This window comes from Patiria miniata, unplaced genomic scaffold (assembly GCF_015706575.1).
Source record: "Patiria miniata isolate m_02_andy unplaced genomic scaffold, ASM1570657v1 HiC_scaffold_5, whole genome shotgun sequence".
Classification (NCBI taxonomy): Eukaryota; Metazoa; Echinodermata; class Asteroidea; order Valvatida; family Asterinidae; genus Patiria; species Patiria miniata.
This window is the reverse complement of record NW_024037072.1, coordinates 9,984,730-10,007,810: the sequence shown is the minus strand read 5'-3', so window position 1 is coordinate 10,007,810 and position 23,081 is coordinate 9,984,730. Positions and strand designations below refer to the sequence as shown.

The 23,081-nt window shown below is 41.2% G+C and overlaps 1 protein-coding gene across 1 annotated transcript in view; it reads right to left on the bottom strand.

Moving 5' to 3' along the window:
* Positions 1-1,358: 1,358 nt before the first annotated feature.
* Positions 1,359-23,081, bottom strand: part of LOC119740514 (neuronal acetylcholine receptor subunit alpha-7-like) — a 29,337-nt gene continuing 7,614 nt past the window's right edge. The window contains exons 3-10 of the mRNA XM_038215853.1: positions 14,779-14,933; positions 11,947-11,991; positions 9,744-9,853; positions 6,277-6,530; positions 5,023-5,211; positions 3,588-3,674; positions 3,101-3,210; positions 1,359-2,659 (exon numbers count right to left, since the gene is read on the bottom strand). Coding sequence (XP_038071781.1) covers positions 2,132-2,659; positions 3,101-3,210; positions 3,588-3,674; positions 5,023-5,211; positions 6,277-6,530; positions 9,744-9,853; positions 11,947-11,991; positions 14,779-14,933 — 1,478 coding nt within the window. The 3' untranslated portion in view covers positions 1,359-2,131. The remainder of the gene's footprint in view (positions 2,660-3,100; positions 3,211-3,587; positions 3,675-5,022; positions 5,212-6,276; positions 6,531-9,743; positions 9,854-11,946; positions 11,992-14,778; positions 14,934-23,081) is intronic.

Here is a 23,081-nt window from a genome sequence, read left to right as displayed (position 1 = left end):
GAATAGTTTGACCTGCAAATGCCCTCAACCGTGCCCGCAGTTATTCAGTCCGAAATAGTTACAACAGATTCTTTTTTTTACAACAATGATTAATTCATTTACTATTTATTATGCGAGACCTATAGTCTGAAGAATTTTACAAGACACCCAACAGTTGCGTCAATGTTAGATCAGACACGATGACAATAATAGCCAACGGTGACTGAGTGGTTGCCCGTCCTTCTTCAATGAAGCTCTTTAGTCTTCCTCACTGTTAGAGGTCCCGAGTCGGATTGGCTGGAGTCAAAATGACACATCTCTGGATTACTTGTCCGGGCCATTTGACCCGGATAGTGTCGACTTTGACGCGGTAATTTGTCAGTTTGTCGCCTGGACTGTTATAAGTGCATGCACAGACTACACACGGATCTAATGAGCATCAACGCACTGAAAATTTGCCTGGGTTATTTTACCCAAGAAAGGGTGAAAACTGGAACTACCCAAACTCGGGTTGTTCTATAACCAATTGTTTGGGTTAGAATTTATGTTAAATTCAACCAAAAGTTGTAGTCATACAAGACTAAATTAAATTTGGTCTTGAATGACCACAAGTTTTGGTTGAATTTAACAGAAATTCTAACCCAAACAATTGGTTATAGAACAACCCAAGTTTGGGTAGTTCCAGTTTTCACCCTTTCTTTGGTAAAATTAACCCAGGCAATTTTTCAGTGCGCACACGCAAAATTCAAGATACATCTAACAAATTTCATCTTTACAAAATCAACAATTATGGAAGCATTAATCTTTTTGCACTTTTGAAATGTTCAATTCAAATCGACTGCTTCAATCATTATTAACTTTAATACAATGGTGAATTTATACAGTCCTCGAATCAGATGTTCTGTTCAACAGATTACCGACGGAACTCCATTTTCCATTTATTTAGTTCATTAAGTTTGGGCTTAATTTATTCAATATTTCTACATTCTTGTTTGTACTAAATATGTTTCTCTTTGTACGTCAGATCCTTAAATGAAATATCGTTGTTAAACTTCAGTTGGTGTTTTATAAACAATCGTAATTCTACATTACAAAATTATGCGATACAACGCTCAAAATTCTTTACTGATAACGACTACAAATGAGTAAGGACTGACATATTGATTAATCTATGACTAGATTGAACCGTCTTATCTAAGAAGGCCTATTGTGACATTAAGAAATGACACATGCATTTTTGTTATTAATCATCAGAAAGACAAACCTTTTTCGTCACATTTACCCAGTGGCGGATCTTAACCGCCCTCTTGAGCTGCAAATCATGCAGAAAAACACAGCAAAATGCCTGCTCACCGCCACCCCACCCTTCTTGGCAGCTAACCCCCCCCCCCCCATCAAAACCTGGATTCGCCCCTATTACCATAAATAAATTAGTGTTGCGCCCTCACTACACCAATACATTTTCGAAATGTTCACTTGGCCTTTCGCCTTTCACTACTCATGCTAACGTCCGTATGGTGCCAACTTCCCTCTAACCCCTAGACTTTATCCTTCAAGGGCAATATGAAACTATACCCATAAACCTCCTAAAAGAATCTTACTCTTATGCGTTCACAAACTACATTTGGAAGATATTATTGCGAAACCAATCCTGCACAATCAAGTTGCACATCCTCGTTTAAAAAGTTTACTTGTAAATCGTACTGAAAGACCGTACAAAAATAGCCCAAAGCGTCGAGGCATCATCTCCTTGAATTCACAGTCACTCTGAATACTCCGCAGGTCTGATAAACCTTGCCTTCATCGAGTACTGATGGACAGTCTCTCTGACCAGCCACTGTTATAACGACAAAATTGCCGTTAAAATTTGTTATGCCTGATTTGCCAAAATTTGCCAAATTTGGTACTGCGACAAATCGTCAAAACCCCATTCAAAACGCGTGTTGTAATTCTTTCTCTTCGAACACAGCACAAATAGTGCCAGTTGGATGGGCTATAACACCCCACACAGCTTGAAGGGGCTATTTTCTCTGCAACCGGCTGGAATATGACACTGGTGTCATGTACCTTTAGTTCATCACCGCATTGAAAGACATTCACCGCACATCGAGCCACCGCGGTACCGAGCAAGCACGACCGATACCCTCAACACTTATCTTCCAAAATTCGGTGCGGTATAGAGTAGGATGAAGGTGACAAGCAGGGTAGCGATGCTGAAGACGACAAGGCAAAGCCGATCCACCACCATGGCCGCAAACTTCCAATCAGATACCACCTCATCCTCCGTCTCCTTCTTGCGGTACCTATTGGTCAGGAACCGAAGTTCGTCCAGGATGGGGCCTTTGTTGCAGCACGCCGGGCAGCCCTTGTGATCCACGCTCAGCATCGGCTCTACCTCTTGCCCATCTCCCGCGCCGGTAGCATAATTGGCGTACTTGACCCCGATGGCGTCGGTGGAGTTGAGGTAACCGTGACAATTCCCCGTCCGGATGCCGTTGCGGGTAGCTTGCTCCCCGATTCCCGTGGCTCGGTTGCGAAGCGGGGACCTCTCCACCATTTCCATGTCCTTCTTCGGCTTGCCCGTCACGTGATTTTTTGAGAAGCAAGGATTTGTTATATCCTGACCTGGGCGGGTCATGCGCAGTATCCACGGGAGGTATTCCAGTAAGACGCAACGTAGCTGGAGAAAGTGAAAATGACAGAAAATTACACTCACCGATATTCTCAAAAGGTATGACTTGTACACATACAATACCAAAGGGTATGGAATGCATTTGACAGTAGGTTTACCTCGATTTAAATATTTTGAAATCCAACGGTAAGTCTGTCGGTGCTTTTGGGATTTGGTACCTTGAAAGATGAATTTGAAATTTACTTGCTAATCTTTAGTAAAAGATTTATGAACTTTCGATAAGACAATCGACCACTATTCTTAAGTAGTAGCCTGACTTCGACATTTCAAAAAATCATTAAAATACTGACATTGCAACACATTTTGTTAACAATAAGGTTCGTTGGTTTCGCATCGGTGTAAAAAAAAAGTAATCGGACGCTCCCTGTATAACTTAAAGAGCGCCATCAACCGTGAGGTATGAGACAAACTCAAGTAAAAGTCACGTACCCATCCATGCATGCTGTGCGTGTTTGGATTGCGGAAGTGAAGGTTCAAACTGACGACCGTAAAGACGACGGAGAGCGCCACCAAGACCAGCACGCAGGTGAAGTATTTAGCTACAGAGGAGTCAAATAGAAATATTAAATGGAATAATGAGAAGATAATCCATTCAATATACAATTCTCAAAGATATCAAGGAAATACTCTCTACGTGGCTTTCAAAATGCCGTCCCTTATTGGTCTGGAAATCTCCGATTGTCGTGAAAGTGTGAGATACATTTTTTAAATGCGTCAGTAATGAAAATAAATTCTTCGTTTCCTTTTCTTAGTTAAGTTGACTTATTTATTCTGGAACATGTTCGGGTGAATACAAAAACACACATTCTTCTTTTTGGTTCGGAGAGCTTACAGGAAGTCCGAAAAACAAAGGTTCGATTTTTCTCGCCCGTTGTGGGATTTTTAGATACCGTGATCTGAGCGAATCGTTTCTCACCGATCAAGGGGATTACGAAAGACGTTTCGGGCATGTTTGAGGCGACGATCATCATGAAGACTGTCAGTGACAGTAGGATGGTCACACCTGTAGAAATATAACCAACAACACTAGCTTAAGTTGCGTCTACTGTACTAATTACGTGATTTCTTCCACCACTCATGACACAGTTTAAAAAGTCATTCAGATAAATTTTCTCTCTAGGCCACACAATTGTATCATGAATCATTTATTGTGGCAATCCATCCTGGTTGTATTTGTTCTTGTTTGTCCACTGGCACTTCATTTATCTAACTCACGGGTCTCATTATTTATGACATCACGTGAAAAGGCACATTATTCCTTAAACGGAACGTGTTTGCTGCCACCAAGTGTTTAATGTAACCTATGATGGCCTCAACCCTCCCATGCCAAATTGAACCTTTCTGTTATAAAGATGTCGACCCGCATAACTTCGTCGACCCTCCCTATTCATGTTTCCCACCTGGTCTAGATCGGGCATGCTGCCAGGATGTGTTGGCGACTGAGAATTTCCGCCAAAATGCTTGGTACGCATGTGCCCAGTGATTGACAGGTTCTCAACAATGCATGTTTTGACTTTTGGCGAGCTTATGTGTAATCAAATGTTGTGAATAAAGGCGCGTCGGGCACGCTCAATTAATTAAACACAGCTGTAGTGTCAGTCTTCCATACAGAATTGGGAATAAATAAGTACCCTCGTTTTACTATTGTTCTATGTTGGTATCGAAAGCACTAATAAGCCCCAATGAACTTCCGGTTAGGTCGAGTAAAATGGAACAAAAAAGTAGTTTCTCGTCCGGCCTTTTTGAAAAAAAAATTAAGGAGGCGGCCTCTTTTTATCTTCTCTTTTTTTCCCCTAGATGACGGATTTTGCAAGTCGGTGGATGGATTCCTCAATTTTCTCGACGATTTTGCTGATACAAATTTTGCCTAAAGGAGCCATAACCCTTTCTACAGAGCTAAAAGTTTGTTGTAAACAATAAAAAGACAAAATATTGACATTATAATTATGTTCAAAATATATCGCACATGTATGAATAAAAAAAGGAGGCGGCTAGGGGAAAAAAAGGAAGCGGCTTGGAACGAGATACTTGCTTATGTTTTTAATACTTGGCCTTTGACTTTTGAAATAAACGCAATGTGGAGAAGAATATTGCAAAATAAATTTAAAAAAATATCCAAAAACAATTTTAAAACTGGTATTATTACTTTGGAAGTCAAAAGAAAAGGACCAAGTTTTGTAGAGAAAATTGGCTAATGCTTTTTTTGTTTCCCCTTTGGTGTTTTGTATTTTTATTATTATAAACTAAATAATAGCTCTGCATGGAAACTGTGTACAATGTTGCTCATGTGTTCTTTCTTTTCTTCTCTCTTTTTACTTTAACTGCAAAATTAAGAAGTATAAAATCTGTACCGAAAGACAATTTCTCGCCGCTGTCTGGAGGCAGGCTGAAGCTAAGCACCGTCAGCATAGAGATAAGCACACACGGGATGAGCACGTTGACGAAATAGTAGAGAGATCGACGACGAATGCGGAGTTTAAAGGTCACGGCAACGTAGGGGGCGCCCTCGAAATCCTCGACCTCCCGCAATGCCCACATACCTTTAATTAAAACAAATCGTTTAATAAGTTGAGCTTAAAATAGTAGTGTTGAAAGTAGAAATAGTGTTGTGTAGGTACGTAGTTGAGTTAAGGTATGATGTGTGATTGTTTGTAGGTAATACGTGGGACAGTCTTTGTTTAATATCAGTACACGTCAAGCGACCACAATGAGAAAACAGTGCTGAGGCGGGGACCTGGGGACCTGGGGCCAATTTCACGGTGCTGCTAAGCACAAACATTTGCTTAGCACAAAAAAAGTCTGGCTTATAAAAGCAGGTTACCAAAACTCCGTGTGATGTATATTGCTCTTGAGTAGCATTGAGCTGTTGTTTGCGATAGCATGAAAATCACGTGGAGTGTTGGCTGGTTAACTGCTTTTATAAGCCAGACTTGTTTTGTGCTAAGCAAAATTGTTTTGCTTAGCAGCGCCGTGAAATTGGGCCCAGATCTAAAGCAAGTTCGAGCACGAACTGTAATCAACTGAACCTCTAAACGTCATTAGAACTCGGGGCAGCCACTGGGTTAAGCCGCACGTTTCGCTGGTCACTAACAGCCGCGCGTGTCCTAATGAGCAGGGAGTCATGGTCTAGGAGATTAATTTTTTGATGGCGTTCGGCCATCGTTGGACCATAAACGGGTCATCGCAACTTCCGCTAAAGGGTTCTACATTGTGACACTCCTCCACGATTAGTCTTTTTGTTCAGAAGTTTAACATGCACAGCGACATTGTGAACTTCAAGAATGCTTACGACGTGCACCTGATAGTGGTACCCGCCCAATTTTGTCTGTTATACTAATTGTTGTCACCTGATTAGTTCATAAAGCAGGTTTATAATCGAAGCAAATTGTCAACAATATCTTTTATCGATAGAAATACCATGCATTACTTTTGGGTTTTGCGGATGTGAGATTTGAATGAAAATGCCATGTTAAAATGCGTTTTAGCCAGTTTTAGCCATGAAAGATTGTTTTGCTTCGTCAGAGGACGTAAGCAAGGACAATGCATTGCCGCTCAACTTGATTATGGCATCTGTCCCTAGACTTGTAGGCTAGCGTCGGCCTTACTCAGCATCTGCCATTCTCCATTCTCCGTCATGGAATCAGTGAAGGTGCTATCGTTCCTGGTGACCAGGTCAAGTGCAAAGCCGTCATAGGTCCAGGAGCTGAACTTGAGCGTGCAGACCTGCTCGTCGAAGGGGAAGTACTCCACGTCAATCTGACAGGTGCTACGGAGGATACCGGGCGGGATCCAGGTACAGAAACCAGACGAGTTGATCAGGACGTTGGTGTGGTAAGTCGCATCGAAACCATCGTCGGCACTGCGTAAAGGAACATTACACTATACGTCATTTGACCAAAATACAATGCCATTTAAACCCTTCACGATGTTGAGTGGAAATAGAGACTGTACTGGATCAAGTACAAAGTATAATTATAATTTGACCAAAATACAATACAATTGTGCTATTTTTTCTTGAAATATTTGTATTTCTCGTTGCTAGGTTGAAAAAGAGGATCTAATCATAAATGGCATGCTTAGTCATATTGTTTTAAATAGCTTGGTCGTTTGAATGGCCACTTTTTAGCTTAGTAATTTTCTTAGGCCTGTTTAGGTATGGTGGACACAACATGAGCCTGAGGGCGCTAAATACATTTACCAAATAGCACCCTCATGTGTCCGCCTCGTTTAAAAAAAAATATATAACAATGATGCTCGACACGTGAAGGTCTCATTTTATGTCCAAACTTTCCTATGTAAACAAAGATGATTTGTGTTAAAATCTGTATGGCGACGGGATGAATTATCAGTCCAAATCAACGATCTCACCACGGGATGTACTTACTTTCAAATAGACCTTAAATGAATTAAGAAACATTAATATTTTGAAGAAAAAAAAAAGAGGGCGCACTGCTAGAAGTCAAAGAACTCGAGTTCGTTCCAACTATTTGAGTAAAATACTAAATATTGATTGTGAGTTTGACAACATAAACACTCCTAAAGGAAAGAAGATGCACTTGAGGCGGAATTGAAGCATCAATTTACAAATGATTGTCAAGCAAATGATACTCGCATCTTGTTATTTTACGCTGGAGTTATTAGAACAAGATTGAACGTATTGAAATAACACCACTGCGGACGAACGCCATAGCCTCAGGCATTGCCCTGGTACATGACTTTCCTTGTGACCGCCTGGGTCAGGTTTGCTGTCAACATTGTAGGTCATGTCAGAACGGAATGGGATCGCGGAGGCGGTCTGTAAATTGAACTGGAGGAACGTCCTTCTTCAATTCTACTTGGGGCATTAAAGACATATGCCAAAAGTACATCCTGGAGAAGGAATGGCGTCTTGTTTAGACACTTTTAAACGTCTTGATAACACACAAACTGAATACTCTAGGTCCGGACGGCGTGTTGGATTATAACCTGATTGCTAGGTGCAAGAGTATTTGGGCCGAAGTTGGGTTCATAATCAATTTGCAATGTACAGTATGCCGCAATATCTACGGTTTCGACTTTTTCAAAACTGTCCAACAAAACCTAGCCAAAAAGCGACTTTTTTTTAAAGTCAGAAGTCTCATAGCATATCTCTAGGTTTTCCTTTTTCAGATGACTTAAAACAGGACAGTGTAAGTTGCTAAAAAAAAATGCCCACGCACCATGGCACTCGCGCGACATAAAGAAAACGGAACAGAAATTTTAAATGCAAATGGTTCGTGCTTCTCCCATCAACAATGAGTTCAATAAAATATCAACAACTCTCCGAATAAACGCAGCATTGGTTCTGACTTATCACAACTAGAGCTGTGAATGTTATGGGTATATAGGAGTACTTATTTCGTTATTTCAAACCACACAAAGAGCTCGGAGTTTTCTCGATCTCATTAGTATGTGCGGCTGGCTTCGAATAAACATGTTACATCTTTAATATGACACGAGAATGCATCGTTTCCCTTGGGACGGTGGTGTGATTTTTTTTCGTACAGCAAGCCAGACGCTTATCCCCACACGATACTGCGCCGGGTGCATCCTTGCAAAGACTTGCCACAAGTCTCCTCGTTGGATTTTGTTTTCTATCATTGCACAAAGAAGCGATTTCACAGCTGCCAACCTACCGTATCGAACATCATCCTGGCACTCATGGCATTTCTAGAGGTGCCTCTGGTCTATGTTTTTGTATCTTTTACAATAATTTGTTTCGGCAACCAATGGAAGCATAGGACCTCGGCAAGTCTTTCCCGGGTCTCTATACGCCTGCAAGAGCACGCAAGCCCAGCCTCCCTCTTCAGTCCACCTTCCGTGGCCGTCGGGTCGTTGTTGATACGCCGGTCCAGTAACTTGACTTTCATCGCTGGGAGTGGATATGTTTTCTCAAGCCGCCATTTGGGAAAGGGTGTCGGGTATCCGAAGAAGAACCCACCTGCCTCTAAGAATCCCACAAGATGAATGCAAGCGATCCCCCTGATTCCCCGTAGTCGTGTCTGTCCTCAGGATGTCATCATATCGGACGTTTGTGTAGTAAACATTATTTTCGAGGCTTGACATGGTGATACTGATAGCCGTGATTACGAGTTATACTCAAGTAGGACATCTTATCCTACCATGGATATTCACATCAGGGAAGAAGAACCAATCTCCGCGGCCCTTCAGATCTTGCGGCAATTGTGCTTTGTCCATCGTTAGCAGAAATGCCGGTAGAGCGCAAAAAACCTACGTTGTCTTTTTCAACAAGATGAAACAGTACACTTTTTATAAAGCTTTCTTGTGATTTTTTTTCTGAGTACGTTCCAAGATGTTCAGGTAACGGTCATAATAAGGAAGGTGCTGGGCAAGTGGGGCATACACAGATATCGTCTACCGGCCACTTTACAAAAAAAGCCCTACAATCTGCCATGTTCGGAAATGGCACCCTTGCCTCCAGTTAATTAAATAACAACATATACACGTGTAATGACGGGCTACTGTGAGGAGCTGACTGCGGGTTGATCAGCTGGTATCTCTTCAAATCTAACTACACTTTTATTTAGATGTGTCGATTTATTCCAATGAAGGTTCTTTCTCTACAACCCAAAGATGGTATCGTTAGTGCGCCCTCCATCGCTTCAGTTATGAAACAAGCTCAAGGTTCTGAATCTTCACAAACTAAAGCATGCTGGAACAAGTAGGCTGTGCTCATGGACCGTTACAAGAGAAGATAACTTCTTGAACTTTTTATTTTCCCTCATTTAAGCATTTCCTGCCTAGCATCTTCTGTTATTTTCTTTGAAAGTTTAAATGGAGGCAAGGTTTGACTTTTTATGGAGTTTGCACTTTTCTCGGAAGTGACAGTTTCTTCCAATAAGCCGTACGGTTTATAGTTAAGAAACGTATAAAAACAAAACCTACAATGTCATAAAAACCTCTTAATTTTAATAACAGATACTGCAAGTTATTTACAATAATATTACCAAGAATCGTGTCATCAAAAACTTCCTTCACTGGATATTCAAACACAGTTCATCTATCTTCAACACTTTAGGAAACGGAGGCCTACCTGTTGTAGAGAAGCACGTCTGGGGTCCAGATGTGACTTGGTGGAAGACGAATGTTCTTGACGCCGCCGTAATCAGATTGGTTCCACGCCAGAGTTGGGTCGCTCCATGCCTATGGCCAAATGATACCGGATTTTATGGTCAATCTTCGCGAAGAGTGTTAACTTCATCTTAATTCATAACTGGTGAAGTATACATAACGCGTGTGTGTTACTTATCGTGCCATAGTGTTACATACAAAATATTACGGAATCTTAGCGTATTACGGAGAAGATTTTCATTGCAAGAATTGTGTACTTGCCCTTTCCCTGGCACATTACTTTCTCTCTCCTTGGTGCAATTGTTACTGTCATCGCCATTGTCATAGTTGTCATTGTCATCGTCATCGTCAACACTTAGGAACCTACACATCCACTATCGTCACTGTCCAAAATTACCGCCACTACGACCAACAATCCATATTGCTAACACCTGAATCCCATGATTGTCAACACTGAAAAGCAATCGTTACAACCACAACCACGCATATCACCACCAACATCATCACCTTCGTCCCCCTCATAAACACCATAAATAGTCATTGTCGTTATATGACAACAATCAGCATCAGCCCCGTATCCAATGCCTTCCCCTTCTTTCCTTAATTCTAACCCAGAGCCCTTCATCCCTTAATTCTAACCCAGAGTTGAACGTCCAACAACCCCCCGTCCAAGAAGACATGCGACGGATCACCCCAGGTAATCCCCAGAAATGCCTGCCATAGCAAGCATTGAGCTCTACCATGCAACGCCATTGACCTTGATCAACCGCGTGTATTCAAGATTCACCAAGAAACAACCCAGATACAATGTTGATCACTTTGCCATCAGGTCAAAAACTATGTCCGCAATTCAGGGCAGCAGCACCGGGCAGCGATCCAGCGTGTTCTTGCCAACACAAACCGTGCCAGAAGAGTTTTTGAAGCCACGCGTCCAGATTTCTACGCGCCAAAAAGATGACATATTTTGAATAATGATGGAGGCTGATGGTGCTACGGCTCTTCCATCACGTATCTCTCCTTACCTAAACCGTGCGTTATGTTTATCATGTACCAGAAATGTATTCACTCTGTTGATATTGCGTAAACACTGCTGGAGGCTCTATGAACATTTTACCCTCAAGAAAGATGGATCTCTTCGTTTCAAACCAAAACAAAATGATCTATCCATCTCAATATTTGCTTTCCCTCTTCCCAATATCCCTTTTATTAAAAACAAATCTTGTTTGCATCCCATTCAACGAAGATCTCTGTTAAGATCGCAGATCCTGCAGATTTCTAGGTATAATGGTTAGACTGACCCTCGCAGGATCCGGCTGACACCTCTGCCGCAGACACGCAATGAATGCCGTTAAAGAGGCAACACGTACGCGCGGTATCTTCCGTATCCCGGGGTTATAATAATGAATCTCGTCCAAGTAGAGCCGGGTTGCTTCGAGTGAGCATAGCTGCCATGATGAGACTACTAGTAAATATTAGTGATTAGATTCACAGTGATAAGGCTCACTGGTCAATAGATTTTTATAGAACAACTTGGAATCACTAGCTCAACGAATTTATACTCTCTCTCTTTTACAAAGAGTGAAAGACGAAAATCAGTCTTATTTTGGATTGAAACACTCGGAAAAAAATCACTGGAATGGAAACTCGAGAGAATACTAGAGCTATTCGGTGGAATGAAATTCAATCTACATTGTCTAGTCCTTATTCTTTCGGTTAGATTGAGTAAATGTTTCACTCAAATAAGTGAATGTTACTCTTTGAAAATTAAACAAAAATCGACAAAGTAACAGGGCCTGATAGTTCGACATAAAGTGCTTTTAAGAAAGATTCTTCAGGTAGGAACATCAGACCCTCTAACTTGTTTAAGTTTTTTGTATATTTCAGGTCAATCCAGTTTGAACCAGATAGTTTAAGTCATTTTTATTTCGATATCAGAGAGTAGAATCATTAAGAAAACTCTGATTCTCTCAAGGAATTCACATGTCTGGAAAGTATGCAAGGAAAAAAAATGATGGGGTCAAGTGCGCCAAACAAGATTAGTGGGCCACACTGATGGATGGGTAACATGATATGGCTATATGGAATGAAAACGAAGAGAACACTATATGAAAGAGGGTACATTTAGGGAACTGTAGAACAGTGTGGCGACCTTTCTATGTACTTACATAGTTGAGCCATGCGTTGATGACTAGAATCTGGTCTTTCTCGTTCTGTATGAGGAAAGAAAAGCAAAGATGTCCTTAAGTAAATACAACTTCCATTCCTTAAAATGTTTGGTTGATTTGACGTTTCTCCTGAATCTTTATAGGTTTTTAGAAGAAAAAACATAACTCACAACACAAAGCACTTCACTGGAGACCAGCTGCATTTCGTTTTTACACCTCGTAGTACAAACTGATTAATAGTCACAAAAGTGTTTTTGGGCAGCTCATCCCTCAAACTGGTAAGAAAGAGGCTTACTCGTTCCAATGTCTAGTGAAGATGTCAGTGCCAAGGGATTATATAGTTCATTTATTGTTGATGGCTCAGTTCTAGGAATATCAAGCGTTTAAGACTCTAATTAAATAGGCCTACAGCGTTAGTGCAACAATAAAATCCATTGCTTCCTTCTGCAAGACATTACAGAACTGAAGTGTTGATAATGTCTATAAATACGGAGCGGCACATCGTTTGACATCATTTCGCAATACGCAGCTTTTCAATTTCATTAAAGCGTCTCAGGCACAGTCCAATCTACTGAAGTATTATATTTTGTAAGAACTCGGAATGGAATGAATTTGGTGAAAATGAACAAGAAGAAACTAACATTATTTATAGATACGTAACAAGATAGTGGGACTTAATGTGTCCGCAGGCTACATGTAAATTGACCAAAACTATAGGCCTTAAACTTTTGCTCTGAGTAAATGTTGATTTCTTTGTTTGGTCCATAAGTAAAATCAAGGATTGGAGTTTTTCCCCTTAAATTTATAGATAGGTAGGTACATAAACACAGCATAAGTCCCATAAATTCATGTAGAAGGGAATTATGCTACTTCATGAGAGCAGGCCAATTTTGATCTGCGTTTCGGGGTTTTTTGGTTGATGAAATCCAGGCACATGGCGTGGTAGTGATCAGGTCGACAAGCATCACGCTAACCGGTGTACACCATACACCCCAATAAACGTCAATTGATAAACGGCCAGCCGATCCAATCAATATGTCGCGTCGGATTTGCAGCTGGCAACTAGAGGCTTAGACTTATCACCTGGTCTGATATATATTAAACAGGGCTGTACATTCCTTCCAACACATGCAACATGAATATTAAAAGTTAAAAGATCATTCTCATTTTGAGAATATAATATATCGACTAGTGGTTATCTTTTGATCTCGTAGACTAAAAGCAACGATTTCAGGACGCGCGTGTGTAAGTTGAGTGGCATAAATTACGCAACTATATTAGTGCAAGTTGTGGCTCGACACTGCGTGTATTTCAAATGATTAGTGTACAGTGTCAAGCAGCTTCATTTGGCACTTGGCATTTTTGCTTTTTTTATGGACTGAAAGAGCCAGAAACTGAAACCGTTACTAAGCCTAGTTGGCTGCTAAGTTAGTAAGGTTTCATGAATATGGCCGTAGGACTTTACAAACGGTACTAAAACACTCTCTCACGCTTTTGTTATTACGAATGGAAAAAGGTACTAATTTTCACAGAATGTTCTCGCTTTGTTGCCCTGGCCACCAAATCTCTTAAAATATACCTGGCTTTATCTGTCTTACCATGCTAAACTTGTAACTAGTTACCTCTTAGCGGAGCCAAGATGGCGACTGCGTGATAGCAGCCCATCCGACGTCCTTGAGTGGGCAATCAAGCAAGCATCGACACGATAATCGCGTCAGACCAAATCCCCGATCAGAAACAGAGAGCGAGAGCTCCAAAATCCCCTCTCGATCCCTAAGAACTTGTTGACGGAAGGGAATTAACTCTCCTGCAGAAGGACAGATGATTTCTGGACCGACAGCTGAGCATTTGTTTATTCTTCCCGCAAAATGTACTTTCGTCGAGAAAGTTCTGAACTTTTCAATAACGCAGAGTGAATCTCTCTTTGATATTCCGGCTGAAGTCCAATGCTGAGCCAATACTGAATAAGAGCCACACGTTACTTGCTTCACCCAATAGAACAATGTATGTCAGGTATAGTCAAAACAGAGGTTTTCGATTGTTCTTTGTCTTTACAAATTGATTCGCTTATATCTGAATGATGCAATTTATGAAGAACGTGAAATAACAACTATGGCAGATTTGCAATGAAATCATGTCACAAGGATAAGTCATGCAAAACTTAGACCTGACTTTCAATTAATCAATTAATCTAATCCAAGATTCGGATGCTCGTTGGGGATCATCATTTTCTTTAAGGGAAGGGTCCTTAGCGTTTTGTTCTGGTCAGTATGCTCTGAATCATCATCCATGCGAGGATGCATGTCTTGACAGGGATAGATAAATGCGGGTCGGTTTGGTAAGGGAATACACAGACGAATTTTGGTGTCCTCGTTTTCTGGTAAGGGAACTCAATGGTTTTTCCCATAGTTTTAAACGATAGAAAGGGACTGTTCCTTTTCCTATTTCTGACTGGGGTAACATGGGAGATAGCCCTTAAGGGAAGGGGGGCGTATACTCCATGCCCCTTTCGTTACGTCACTGACACTAATGGATATAATTATTGGGTTTGTCGGGCTTGCACATAGCTCCCTCATTGTGGACAGGACTTTGTCCCTCTGTAATCGCAAGAGTAGTACATAATAGATTCAATGTCACTAAACTTAAACCTATGGTTGGATAGCTAAGTTGGTAGAGCACTGAAACTGCAATCCAGAGGTCGCAGGTTCAAACCCCGCTCCAGTCAATTTATTTGTTCAACTTTAAAGTATGATGCACCGAGTCAGTTTCCCTTTGTGGTTTCTTTGATTCAAACCTCTCCAGGCTGCTCTGTGCTGGATGTCTTTTACTCACCACATTCATGATCTGCTGGAGCATGAAGCCGATCTCGACAGTCAGTGGCAGGTCTATTGAGTCAGCTGGCAGAGTCAACGCTCGGTGTGGGAACCGCTCACTATCCAGTAGACGACTGACTAGCTGTCGCTCATGCCATCCTACATGCGACTGATCTGTTGTCATCAGAGAGATCGAGAACAGAAATCGAACTTTTTATTTTTACAAATAGCGTTATTTGGTAATACAATCGGCGGCCACAGTTTACATAATATTCATGTGACCTGTCACCATGAAATGAGCTTAAAAGTTGGAAATTGCCATTTTGCAGTACAGTGGGGCGAAGCCAAGATTTGAAGGGATGATCGATTTTTTTTTGGTATACCTTAATCTGAAAGTCCTGTTTTACCTTTGTTTGTTTTCAATTTGTTTTCTGTCAAATATTTTTGAAACCTAGTTCATCCTGTCTCCCTTAACTGGACTGTTCATTCATTGTATACACAACTGCAAGATTTTTTACCACATCAAATGGTCTATGTTTCCGTTACTGAAGTACCACTTCGTGTTACATACCATTGGAAAGCTCTTATTTGCAGAATCCAGATATAAAGGCCTAAATGTCTCAATTCATAAAAAGTCCAAATTATTGCTGAATTTGTGATGACAGGTCGCATATATAATCGTAACAGATTTGTTGGGTGGCAACAGATTATGCCTTTTAGTACATAAGGGTGTAACATTCATGTTCTTGTGCGCGCTTGGTATTGTCTACATATTGCACAACAGTTTTATGGTAATTTTAAAACCCTTTGTGGGTTATTCTAAAATTGTGTACTGATGACCGTCCAAACTTTGCACACCACTAGCAAAGGCTACGGCTGTGGCCAGGCACAAAATATCTAAGGTGTTATATCAGGAAGTATTATCAGTCGTTTCATAAAGGAAGAAAAGAAGAGGTTAAGGAGCAACATGAGGAGCTGAGAGGGAAAAAAGGGGCCGAGGGGAGAGGGACGATGCGGTAGATCTTTAGAACATCATTTGATAGTAACAGAGTGCAAGGAAGTGGTATAGGCTGAACTTTATGGAAGACAAGTTCGTCTGGTGTCCACATACTGTGAACGTGATTTGCGTGTTGCTCAAGGTTTTGAAGTGGAAATGAGAGGGGGAAAAGCAAAGAAGACAATTTGATTAATTCGAAACCTATGGGGTTTGTACACAACAAAAACTCCAGTGTTCATCATACCATACCAGTTCATGAACTAAATGCAACTGGGGTTGAATAATGGCAGTGGGACTATTGATATGAACGACAAATTAAAGCTTTTATCTTTTACTGTAACCGGCGCAATCAGCAAAGTTAACTTTCCTTCGATATCTCCTATGCCTTTTTTTTCAGAGGGCAACCTGGAACATTGTGCACAAATTTTATTGCAATATCATTCACGTATCAGAATGGTATTCTGCACCATATAGGCCCTGAACATGCACCGACATCTGAGAGCCAGTACTGTGCAATGGGAAATATGCATGAATAGCCGCAAGGGCCCAGGCTGTTCCCTTCAGCATCGTTGTGCTGTTTATATCTTACTGTCAAAATCACCCAGGGAAGACATATTATGACTTGCCAATCGTCTTACATTAACCCAAATTCCTCAGTATCTAAGACTAGACTATCATAATGCACAATCTGTAATCTTTTGGCTGATTTCACGTACGGAGCTTAGAGAAGGTTACTGGTAACGATGTAGACTTGCTTAGGTATCAAAGTAAGAATTTGATGTAGATTCTATTTTGATTAATACGAATCATTATACTTTGTGAGATGGCCATATCCCTTAATTGAGATACACGTGATATAAAAAGACAAATAAATCGATTACCAATCACGGGCAACTGCCGGTAATTGCATTAACAAAAAGTAGCGGATGTAATGGGTATTTGAAATAAATTTTATATGATTTTTTTACACAATCTTATATAATTAAATTACAGATGTCAATAATCTGGTTAGTAAACAAAATATTTCCCATCAAGGGCAGACTGTGTAATCCTATAGCCAGACACAATTCTGAAGGATGTCACGTGACATGACCCGACAAGTGACGGCACGGGTTATCAAATCAACACGGTTAATTTGAATGGCAAATTTCACCAGACACCGACGGCATGGACACCCCGATGAATGACCGAACTGCACCAGGCATCCCCTGTATCAGCCCGCCGCGCGTCTCCCATGTACTTGACATTCGAACGGCTTAATTTGGGCCGCGCAGAGGGGGTAATAAAACCTGACAGAAACCAACTATAAATCACTTCTCCTCCGTGCTTCCAGATTCTTCCTCCCCTGACGAATGCTGTTAAAGGGCGCCACAAGTTGGGTAAAACACGTTGGGTAATGTCATTTGCCCGACATCGGTGTGAAGTCACTTCATTGTTCGTTAATTCGGGTAAAAATCGACCAACTATTGACAATAATTTGCGCAAGATGTCGGCAGATGGTATGCTGACCAACATTGGGCAAAATACAAACTCAATTACCCATTTTTGTTGTACAGTGTATGCTAGTTTGAACGAGCATTGTTAAGAAGTCTTATAAAAAATAATAGGTTCAAAACTTGGTGTTCGCGGTACGTATCAAGACATTATCTTCCTTATTCGATCCTCAATTAATTGATGTTATGATTTTCCCCGCAAAATCTAACTGTCGTTGTCAACAAACCTTTTAAAATGTCCCTTGCTAGTACAAACAAGACAAGGCCATTAGCAAAAAACAATGGATTTTGCCCCGAATGCGACTTAAATAATGGAACACACCCCAAACTGCAACTCTTTGCCAAGTCTGTCCTCGCAAAATACCAAAATCGTTGACTTTGTTCCGGTGAAAGAAGTCCTTTGTTATCCGCCTGTTCCGTTCCGAGCTATATATAGCATAATGAAGTGGAGATGTTCAGTTGGCAATCTAGATTCACACAAACATGGATCAAATCCCATCTAGTGCCTTTTTATCCGCCTACTCCACCAGCTACAAGGCACTTAGCGAGTTGGAATAATCGACCGTACTCTTGTATCCCAACATCACTCTCCTACCCCCCAAAACAGAGCCCCTCCCTCCCGTATACTGCTACATGTCAGTCGATACAGTCTGGCCTCGGGCGGGCAGGATGGGTACCTGTTCTCGGTGAACGCATCCGTGCATGCATTACACGCATGTATCGAGATGCATGATTAGCCTATATGGCTGGGAGGCTGGGATTCGACCGCCCCCAGACAACATTGAACTTTGATACAGTTTGATCGAATAATAATGAATTTGCGCCCATAAACAGACGAAGTATGTTGTTTGTTTTGGTTCGAACATAAATAAAATAATAATGAAAATAAGAATGTGATCTCCCGCCTTACTAAAGAAAATTATTCTCCTTTTTTCGTTTTGAGAATTTGCAAAAATTCAAAAAATTTCAAAAAACGTATTGTTTAAAATAAAAAACACTACTAAGGCGAGCCAGAAAGAACTGTTAATTTGTACTGAAAAAAAATCATAAAGTCTATGCACATATCCGTAATCGATTTTTTCAAATTCCCGAAAACGGATCGAGAACAAAGAACTAGTATGAGACCAACCTTCCAAGCACGACGGATAATGTGAAGTAACAACCTTTATAAGGGGTTTTGCAGTGACTACAGTGATACATAAGTCTAATGTTACACAAGTTCACAAATTTCACAGTAATGAATCTGTCGCGATATACACGGTGATCACGCCATGGTCTAGTGCGGCCAGCCATGGCATTGCGTACTGCGAGCACGAATGACTGATTGAGGAAGCGAAATGTTTTAGTACATGTTATCGCGTCGGAAATTTAATTTACCGATTTTATATCAAATTACCACATGTACCTGAATGCAAGTCTTCCAGATCACGAATTCTGTGGCCTCTGTTTCTTCACAGTTACTACAGGATCTCTAACATTATTGATCACATAAAGTAGGCTAAAGACCTTAACAGGTTGAAGCTGTTACGAATCCATTATGGAAACATCGATCTAACGCCAACTTAGAATTCATGGGATTGTATAAAAAAAAAAATCCAGGAAAAAAATGATAAACATTTCTCCGAGCACTCAAAACGTGGCAACGCTTTCGAAACATGCGTTCAGAACTGAATACGAAGAATCACCCAAAATAATCGTACCGAGTTTTGGAGGATCACATTATTATTATTATTTTGATGAGAGTCGAGCGAGACAAGATTTAGTCGACACTTCAGACCTTTCATATACTGGAGGACCGCCACCCTTCCAAAAAGATGTGATTGATTGCTCCGATATTCGCACGGACATTACGAGTCCGGTCGAGAGATGCAGGCTCAAGTATTTTAACGAGACGGTTAAGGTTCTGCAGAGGACGGTCTGAAAATGTCAATTACATTCAGGGGCTTCGCCTCCTTGTAAACAAGAGACTTAGAATGCCAGGAACGTACTTCTTGACAAGTTAGATAAGAGGGGAATTTTAAAGATACACTCTTTCTTTCCCACCCCAGGATATCTTATCTTTCTTTCCGAGTGAAAGCACGCATCCTCCAAGTCAATTCCTTTTGTGGTGAGGCAAACATTGGAGGCAAAGCGATGGTCCTCTCAGTAAAGAAAACAGCGGACCTTCACACCGACCGACCGACCTGTCATTAACAAAATGTTTCGGAACGTTCCCACGAATTACATACCCCAAAATCATTTCAAAACTTCAGTTGAGTTTCCAACTTGTCCGGGTTAGCCCTAAGGATGTAAACCTTCCTCAAACACTTTTCTCGTATGCCTGATTAATATCATTGAATGAAGCCATATCGTTGTTTTCTTTAGATCAACTATAAGTCCTTCTCTGGGTTGGATGGGAACCACAGATTCATCAGGAAATCTCTACGAGACATGATGGTCCCCTACCCTAGCCCTTGCCGAGGTTCGTTTCGCTTCCCTCCTTCTTGTTAAAAGTATAGCTACTCCGTTTTGAATGGAAGGTAATAAGCATGACTCGTTCTTAATCACCAGGTGCCAATTTCATGCAGCTGCTAAGCACATAAATTTGCTTAGCATAAAAAAGTCCAGCTTAGTAAAAGCAGGGTACCAGCCAAAACTCCATGTGATTTTCATGCTAAGCAAACAACAGCTGAATACCAATCACAAGCAATAAACATCACATGCACATTTGGTTGGTAATCCTGTTTTTGCCAAGGCAGACTTTTCATGCTAAGCAAATTTGTGTGCTTAGCAGCTCCATGACATTGGCCCCGAATGTGTTACAACTGGAGGCCGTTTTGACGCATAGCTTTTAGAGCCAGATCAGATTATCACGTGGTCTATTTTGGTTTGCGGTATCACAGAATAGGTGGGCGCGGACATCCGGGAAGTTTTTTACATTGGCTGATCTAGCTCCAGACCTATGTTCTTGAAACTCAGTGGTTCTTGAGTCTGGAGTGCTGAATGGTAACACATAGCAACCGACGAAAACTAACGTCACTCCGCCCCCCCCCCCATCTATAGTCATTAATAAACGCCTAATTGTTGGTAACATTATTCAATTCCACTATAATAAATATGTCATCCCAAATCCTGGGTGTATCTTTCCATTGAGCCGACCGACGTTACGCGTATTTCTGAGATCAAATCTTTCGTGTTTTCCTTCATTTTTGTTCTAATTTTTGTTTGTAACACAGACATCGTCTAACCACGGACTCCCAGTCTCCCAATCTTCAAAGCATAAGCATGTTTTGCTCAAATAATTTCATTGAGCAGTAACATATTAGCTTAGCGTCAAACTATGAGCCTCTGGCATGCAGACAGGTTGCCCGCACTGCCGAAGCTATTATACAATCATGACGTGCAGAAATGCTGACTTGTTTTAAACTAATACAAAACATTCTTCACATTAACAGAACATGAAATGACATTTTGCTGTTGAGCGTTTTACCATCTGCCAGAGAAAGGCGACGGTGTATCAAGTAAACCTTTGACGTATCCGTAAATCCCTGAACTTATACCCAGGATATAATCAGACGGCGAGATACATGCAGGCTCATTTCTTAGCACAATGATGGCAATATACCCCAAAGAAAACCTCTATGTAAACCTAAGGAAGTGTGCAATCGATACGCAGTCGTGATGAGGCTGGGCGGTGGAATACCCTGGATTCCTGGACACCATTCCAGTTGAAGCCCCTCCTTGCAAATTCAAGTGCGTGGTATGCGCGTACGACATTGCATGCATCGAGAACTCTTCTGGCATCAATGTACAAAAAGTTTCATCTGAAGAAACTACACGGACTGACTAATCAGCTGATTTTTCTGAGAAGGTGACGTAGAACATGATAAAGATAAACATAAAATACAAATGATAAACTTCTCATAAAATTCTTAAAACGATTTTGTCAAGGAATTCCTAATGTTCCTATATCAGTCTATTTCAAAATAAAAATGTTCAACTCTTTTATCCCAACCAACGCTCATGATCCGCTCGATGCAGATTAGAATGGGAATTTGAGATCGTTGGTTGTAATTGTTTGCCCTAAAGTTCCCGATCATACCTCAATGTGCAGCCAAAGTCAGTATAATACCAAACATGGATATCAGGCTTAAATCGTGGGCTGAATAACCACTGTCCAATGTACGGAGATCCTGTGGATCATCGAGAAAGAGTACTCGGTGCCATGCGATGCAGCCAAGTACAGTACAGAGAGTCGTGTTCAAATCAAAGCAGCCGAAGCACGTGTAATCGGAATCTTCATTTAAATGTGGATTTCCAAGAGTAAAACTTGATCTGCAACGGAAGAAATTGCTGTGACGTCATTATTCTGAATGGGGCTCGTTCGTCCGAGAGTATATCGAATGGCCGAGTTCGATGGCCAGATGTTTTAAACATTTTATTTAGAGTGTTCACTCATGAGTGCGCTAAACGAGAGCAATAAACAAAATGCCCGTTAGCGGTTGAGTTATACGAACCGCCCATAAGGCTTTATTGTATTCTGCCATACATTTTACGACAGTGCTTCAATCCAGAACCAAACCACTCGTTCAGTATTCTTGTCTGCCATCTACACTGACAATTTTATCAAACTCTTACGTTGGTATTCATTTCTTTCACAATATTCACAACAAACACAATAGTGATAAGCGAATCCTGTTTTTTTTTTAAACACACGTATGAAAGTTGAATGCAACATACAAAATAATGATCACTCTTGTTACACCTGCGTTAATTGGCTTCCCAAGCACCAAAATAAAACAAACTTACACCAGTGCAAGAGGCAGTCTCATTTAAAGTTCTTTTCAGTCAAAACGGCGTTCCAAAAACAACACGTTGCAAATGAGAAATTGTCAAAAGGCGCCGAAAGAGGGCGTCCTCTGGTCCATGTGTTTTGAATTAGATAGAGAATCTTCTTTTTTCTTGAAGTTTTTAAGTGAAGAGACCCTAAGTTATGTTTAGTTATTAATATATAATTATGACATGTCTAGACAGCAAAGGTTCATTCATAAAAAAGTAGGCCCCAAGGACCTCAAGTATTGCTACAGCAGAGACCGAAGAATTGACAAAGTATACAACGAGGTGAATAACGCATTTTCAGCGGCTCGGCGCGGCGCAGCACGCCGCGTCTTAAACCGATCGATACCGTTCCCCCGCCGTAAGTTCCGATCGTAAGTGTGTATAATTTGCCCATCTTCGTTTCGACGAAATTGAATTTGTTTCGAGGTGGCTGCTTTATGAATAGGTCAATTTTGCACACTGTGCGTGATTTTCTTTAGGTTAGGAAGTACACGTATGTCGACCTATAATGTGCCAACATTAGTGCATAATAAATTGTCCGAGTACAAAAAAGATCGCTTAGAACCTTCGATTGTTCCCGCTAAGTTTCCCTTTATCACACAACATGTGATGTCAGGCACTTGCAGTTTGAGACACTGGCAATGATTTGTCTTTGAAATTTGCAAAATACCAGTTTTTAATGGCGCAAGTATTCAAGGAGCTTTAGACCGACACCTGGCCCCACAGGCGTAACTCAAATGAGGGGAACAGTACAGAGCCTTCGATTTCTGGACGGGGCACACAATGGGTTGTGTCGAAATCCGCATCAGTGCCTGTGGAACCTCCCCCCTCTCCCCCCCCCCCCCCCCCCCCCCCCCAATCATACTCACGCACCTGTTGGGGTTTGAACCATCAGGCAAAATGTGATTCAAACCACCGGACGGGCAAAGGGAAAAGGTTATTACTGACAGCATCGCTAGTATCCGAAGCCGCCTCAAAGTCAGCGCAACTTGTTCGCCTACTGCCCATTCCTCG